A 6882-nucleotide genomic window follows, 5' to 3' on the forward strand; every position below is an offset into this window, starting at 1 on the left:
ATTTACAAGTACTCTGCTTGCTGTCAGTGACTGGAACAATTTTATATTCAAAGGCTAAAGTCACATCCTGACCTAGTCCTACTCACACAGCTGAGGGGCTTGTTACAATGTATTCCTCTCCAGTAACCCCTCACAGCTGGAGCCACAGAATGCAGACCCCCGGTGTACACCCCTCCCCCCACTACAGACGCGAGGATCCAGACGACTGTTTATTAAGTCACGGACGTGGAATGAGTAAAGAAACGGTTATAACGAGCGGCTGCAGCAAAACCACAAAAGCCTCAAATCTGGAAAACTGATTGTGAACATGAAAGGTCCAGCGCAGTCCCATGTAAATAAGACGGCCGCACTGTACAATGGAAATTCTGCAGCTTTCTGATAAACTTTGGGTTCCAATTTCTCAACATTTAAGATCTCTGCTTGCTGGAAATCATATTTTATCCATCCTGACCTAATATTTCTCACAGCTGAAGATTTGCTACAATTGTTTCCATTCTAGACAATCCTCTGAGATAAACATCCTGAGCTCCAGCCTGATACATTGTAACAAACTCTCGGGACAGGAGAGAGAAGGCGGCTGCGTCCAGTTGTATCCACTGCTCCGCCTCTGCTTGTACAGATGAATGTTTGTGTTTCCGTTCACTTAGAGCAAGCAAATATTTTGAAAGTGGCGATAAGTCTATTAGAATCTGCAGAACTTTCCACATGGAGTCAGAACACAGAAACGTGCGCAATTCCAGCACAACGCGAGACCAAAGAAACGTGGAAGACGGTCAAATACAGGAGCGGCGTCTGGGGGAAGTCCTAGGAGTCACCGGTAACTGTCGCCATGGAAACGGCGCCAAGATGCAGATCGCCGCGATTAAGACTCGGCACAGTTCATTCTCCTCCGCGGGTCCGGGCCACATAAGCCCCCCAGCCGGCCCTCCGGTACTCCTCCGCTGCCTCGTGGCGGTTCTGGGATGAGAGGATTCCGCGGCCCACGATGATGATGTCAGAGCCCCCATTCACAATGACATCACGAGGCGTCTGGTACTGCTGCCCTAGAGGGTCTCCTGCGGGGGAAAAACCCATAAGTGACTGACATGAGGGGGGGCGCTAATAATCCCAGCCCCCATTACATGCATCTCTTGTAATAAGATAAGCGGCGCCTCAGCTGCGGCTCGTCCCTTTCACCCGCTCCCATCTATATTATATCTCGTCCCCGTTATTGCTGACAAAAACACACGGGGGGGGGCCGCGAGGCGTCCTGGTTACTGTAAAGCGTGACGTCGGAGGGTCTTGTGATATCACTCACCTCCCGGCTGCATCCGGACCCCCGGCGTGAGGTGGAGAAACTGCGGCCGCTCACTCACTTTACCTCCGGAGATGAAACCGAACACAAACGTGGGGTGCTCCTCCGCCAACGCCACCTGCGGGAACGGACAAACGTAATCACACAGCCCACCTACACACCCATCGTCCCCTCCCCCCAGTCCCATCCCCTCCCCCATCTACTCACAGCCGCCTTGGTGTATTCTCCGGTAGCCAGCGACCCCTTGGAGCTCATCTCGGCGATAACGAGGCAGCCTCTGCCCAGCGCTTCGCCCGCCTCCTGCAGGCCTTGTACCACACCCGGGCCGGGCACAGCGTGGACATTCACCACATCGGCCCAAGACGAGATTTTAAACACGCCACCTGTGGAGAAGAGTCGTCGTCGGGTCACAGTGTCTGGCGGAGATAAGGGGCGGCAGGAAGAAGAACAGGTCGTTACCCTCATACTGGCGCTTCACCGTGTTTCCGATGTCGGCAAACTTGCGATCTTCAAAGATGAGGAAATCGTGGCGATCGGCGAGCGCCCGGAGTCGGGAGGAGACGTCGGGGGTGAAGTCATCCAGGATGTCCACGTGGGTCTTCAGCATACAGATGGAGGGTCCCAGCTCCGCAGCCAACCGGAGGAGCTCCGCCGCCTCGGTCACATCGGCCGACACACACAGGTTTACTCTCCTTCTTCTCCATGAGGAGCAGCAGCCGCTTGGCCACGGGGTGAGTGTCTGGGAGGGCGGCGCGGGTGGCGTAGCTGAGGGCGGCGTGCGGTTCCTGGACTGGAGCGGTGACTTTATTCTCCGCGATGAATCTCCTCACATTCTCCACCGTCTCCGCATCCACCTTCCCCAGCCGCTGGAGGACGCCCATGAGCTGGGTGAGGGTACAGATGGCGTGCAGCCTGATCCCGCTCTCCGCCAGCTTCTCCCGGCCGCCCTGTTCTCGGTCCACCAACACGATGGCGTCTGCCACCCGGAGCCCCTCCCCCCGCAGCACCGCCGCCGTCTCCAGGACGCTGGAACCGCTGGTCACCACATCCTCGATGATCAGACAGGTCTCCCCGGGGGTGATGGCGCCTTCTACCCGACGCTTGATCCCTGGAAAAGAAAATATCAATAAAAGACCCGACCGGCGGAAGAGACCGCGACCGACAACCGCAGGAGCCGGCGGAAAATGAACCACAATCGACTCGCGCGGAGAACTCACCGTGATCTTTGGCCTCCTTCCTGCGGATCAGCATCGGTAACAGGTGGACCGCGCAAATCATGGTGGCGAGGGGGAGCGCGGTGTACGGAACCCCACACACCGTATCATACTGAACACCGGCGTCCTGCGCCGTCTGATAGAGGAGACCGGCGACCTGCGGGGAGCGGAAAATCAAATCATGAACCCCCCGAATACTTCACTGCTGGGGGAGGGGCTCAGATAAGGAAAACAAGATTCTGATTCTCATCACATCCTGCCCCCCATCGCATCGCACCTCCCTGCCCCCCATCGCATCGCACCTCCCTGCCCCCCATTACATTACATCGCACCTCCCTGCCCCCCATTACATTACATTGCACCTCCCTGCCCCCCATTACATTACATTGCACCTCCCTGCCCCCCATTACATCGCACCTCCCTGCCCCCCATTACATTACATTACACCTCCCTGCCCCCCATTACATTGCACCTCCCTGCCCCCCATTACATTACATTGCACCTCCCTGCCCCCCGCATCCAGTGTCTCCCCCTCAATTCTCCCGCTCTGTCCCCGCACCTGATTGAGCAGCGCCGGGTGAGACACGATCACCCTCAGGTCGAAGTACACGGGGGACAGGATCCCGCTCTTCAATGTAAAGCGGCCGAACTTCAGAGCCTGGACCCGGTGCAGCTCCGCCGCCAGCAGCTCCATCTCCCCACGTGTGCGGCACTTCCGGCGGCAGCGGAGACTCCAACAACAGCGCCTCTAGCGGACACCGGGAGACGTCACAGCCCGAACACAGATGTATATAATAAACACAGAACTAATACATATATATATATATATATATATATATATATATATATATATATATATATATATATATATACTATATACTGATCCTGAGTTACATCCTGTATTATACTCCAGAGCTGCACTCGCTATTCTGCTGGTGGAGTCACTGTGTACATACATTACATTACTATCCTGTACTGATCCTGAGTTATATCCTGTATTATACTCCAGAGCTGCACTCACTATTCTGCTGGTGGAGTCACTGTGTACATACATTACATTACTTATCCTGTACTGATCCTGAGTTATATCCTGTATTATACTCCAGAGCTGTACTCACTATTCTGCTGGTGGAGTCACTGTGTACATACATTACTTATCCTGTACTGATCCTGAGTTATATCCTGTATTATACTCCAGAGCTGCACTCACTATTCTGCTGGTGGAGTCACTGTGTACATACATTACATTACTTATCCTGTACTGATCCTGAGTTATATCCTGTATTATACTCCAGAGCTGCACTCACTATTCTGCTGGTGGAGTCACTGTGTACATACATTACATTACTTATCCTGTACTGATCCTGAGTTATATCCTGTATTATACTCCAGAGCTGTACTCACTATTCTGCTGGTGGAGTCACTGTGTACATACATTACATTACTTATCCTGTACTGAACCTGAGTTACATCCTGTATTATACTCCAGAGCTGCACTCACTATTCTGCTGGTGGAGTCACTGTGTACATACATTACATTACTGATCCTGTACTGATCCTGAGTTATATCCTGTATTATACTCCAGGGCTGCACTCACTATTCTGCTGGTGGAGTCACTGTGTACATACATTACATTACTTATCCTGTACTGATCCTGAGTTATATCCTGTATTATACTCCAGAGCTGCACTCACTATTCTGCTGGTGGAGTCACTGTGTACATACATTACTTATCCTGTACTGATCCTGAGTTATATCCTGTATTATACTCCAGAGCTGCACTCACTATTCTGCTGGTAGAGTCACTGTGTACATACATTACATTACTTATCCTGTACTGATCCTGAGTTACATCCTGTATTATACTCCAGAGCTGCACTCACTATTCTGCTGGTGGAGTCACTATGTACATACATTACATTACTTATCCTGTACTGATCCTGAGTTATATCCTGTATTATACTCCAGAGCTGCACTCACTGTTCTGCTGGTGGAGTCAGTGTGTACATATATTACATTACTTATGCTGTACTGATCCTGAGTTACATCCTGTATTATACTCCAGAGCTGCACTCACTATTCTGCTGGTGAAGTCACTATGTACATACATTACATTACTTATCCTGTACTGATCCTGAGTTATATCCTGTATTATACTCCAGAGCTGCACTCACTATTCTGTTGGTGGAGTCACTGTGTACATACATTACATTACTTATCCTGTATTATACTCCAGAGCTGCACTCACTATTCTGCTGGTGGAGTCACTGTGTACATACATTACATTACTGATCCTGAGTTATATCCTGTATTATACTCCAGAGCTGCACTCACTATTCTGCTGGTGGAGTCACTGTGTACATACATTACATTACTTATCCTGTATTATACTCCAGAGCTGCACTCACTATTCTGCTGGTGGAGTCACTGTGTACATACAGTACATTACTGATCCTGTACTGATCCTCAGTTACATCCTGTATTATACTCCAGAGCTGCACTCACTATTCTGCTGGTAGAGTCACTGTGTACATACATTACATTACTTATCCTGTACTGATCCTGAGTTATATCCTGTATTATACTCCAGAGCTGCACTCACTATTCTGCTGGTAGAGTCACTGTGTACATACATTACATTACTTATCCTGTACTGATCCTGAGTTATATCCTGTATTATACTCCAGAGCTGCACTCACTATTCTGCTGGTAGAGTCACTGTGTACATACATTACTTATCCTTTACTGATCCTGAGTTACATCCTGTATTATACTCCAGAGCTGCACTCACTATTCTGCTGGTAATCACTGTGTACATACATTACTTATCCTTTACTGATCCTGAGTTACCTCCTGTATTATACACCAGAGCTGCACTCACTATTCTGCTGGTGGAGTCACTGTGTACATACATTACTTATCCTGTACTGATCCTGAGTTATATCCTGTATTATACTCCAGAGCTGCACTTACTATTCTGCTGGTGGAGTCACTGTGTACATACATTACATTACATATCCTGTACTGATCCTGAGTTACATCCTGTATTATACTCCAGAGCTGCACTCACTATTCTGCTGGTGGAGTCACTGTGTACATACATTACATTACTTATCCTGTACTGATCCTGAGTTATATCCTGTATTATACTCCAGAGCTGCACTCACTATTCTGCTGGTAGAGTCACTGTGTACATACTTTACATTACTTATCCTGTACTGATCCTGAGTTACATCCTGTATTATACTCCAGAGCTGCACTCACTATTCTGCTGGTGGAGTCACTGTGTACATTACATTACTTATCCTGTACTGATCCTGAGTTACATCCTGTATTATACTCCAGAGCTGCACTCACTATTCTGCTGGTGAAGTCACTATGTACATACATTACATTACTTATCCTGTACTGATCCTGAGTTATATCTTGTATTATACTCCAGAGCTGCACTCACTATTCTGCTGGTGGAGTCATAGTGTACATACATTACATTACTTATCCTGTACTGATCCTGAGTTATATCCTGTATTATACTCCAGAGCTGCACTCACTATTCTGCTGGTAATCACTGTGTACATACATTACTTATCCTTTACTGATCCTGAGTTACCTCCTGTATTATACACCAGAGCTGCACTCACTGTTCTGCTGGTGGAGTCACTGTGTACATACATTACTTATCCTGTACTGATCCTGAGTTATATCCTGTATTATACTCCAGAGCTGCATTCACTATTCTGCTGGTGGAGTCACTGTGTACATACATTACTTATCCTGTACTGATCCTGAGTTATATCCTGTATTATACTCCAGAGCTACACTCACTATTCTGCTGGTGGAGTCACTGTGTACATACATTACATTACTTCTCCTGTACTGATCCTGAGTTATATCCTGTATTATACTCCAGAGCTGCACTCACTATTCTGCTGGTGGTCACTGTGTACATACATTACATTACTGATCCTGGACTGATCCTGAGTTACATCCTGTATTATACTCCAGAGCTGCACTCACTATTCTGCTGGTGGAGTCACTGTGTACTTACATTACATTACTTATCCTGTACTGATCCTGAGTTACATCCTGTATTATACTCCAGAGCAGCATTCACTATTCTGCTGGTGGAGTCACTGTGTACATACATTACTTATCCTGTACTGATCCTGAGTTACATCCTGTATTATACTCCAGAGCTGCGCTCGCTATTCTGCTGGTGGAGTCACTGTGTACATACATGACATTACTTATCCTGTACTGATCCTGAGTTACATCCTGTATTATACTCCAGAGCTGCACTCACTATTCTGCTGGTGGAGTCACTGTGTACATACATTACATTACTTATCCTGTACTGATCCTGAGTTACATCC

The 6882-nt window shown here is 48.2% G+C and overlaps 1 protein-coding gene across 1 annotated transcript; it reads right to left on the bottom strand.

Annotated features, from left to right (window-relative positions):
* Nucleotides 1-196: 196 nt before the first annotated feature.
* UMPS (uridine monophosphate synthetase) lies at nucleotides 197-3232 on the bottom strand. Its single transcript, XM_075831040.1, is given in 7 exon segments — nucleotides 197-1055; nucleotides 1298-1412; nucleotides 1502-1677; nucleotides 1754-1979; nucleotides 1981-2402; nucleotides 2512-2665; nucleotides 3068-3232. Coding segments are annotated over 7 exon segments (1404 nt in total). The 5' UTR covers nucleotides 3203-3232; the 3' UTR covers nucleotides 197-879.
* Nucleotides 3233-6882: the final 3650 nt, after the last annotated feature.

This window comes from Rhinoderma darwinii, chromosome 6, assembly GCF_050947455.1.
Source record: "Rhinoderma darwinii isolate aRhiDar2 chromosome 6, aRhiDar2.hap1, whole genome shotgun sequence".
In the NCBI taxonomy this organism is placed as follows: Eukaryota; Metazoa; Chordata; class Amphibia; order Anura; family Rhinodermatidae; genus Rhinoderma; species Rhinoderma darwinii.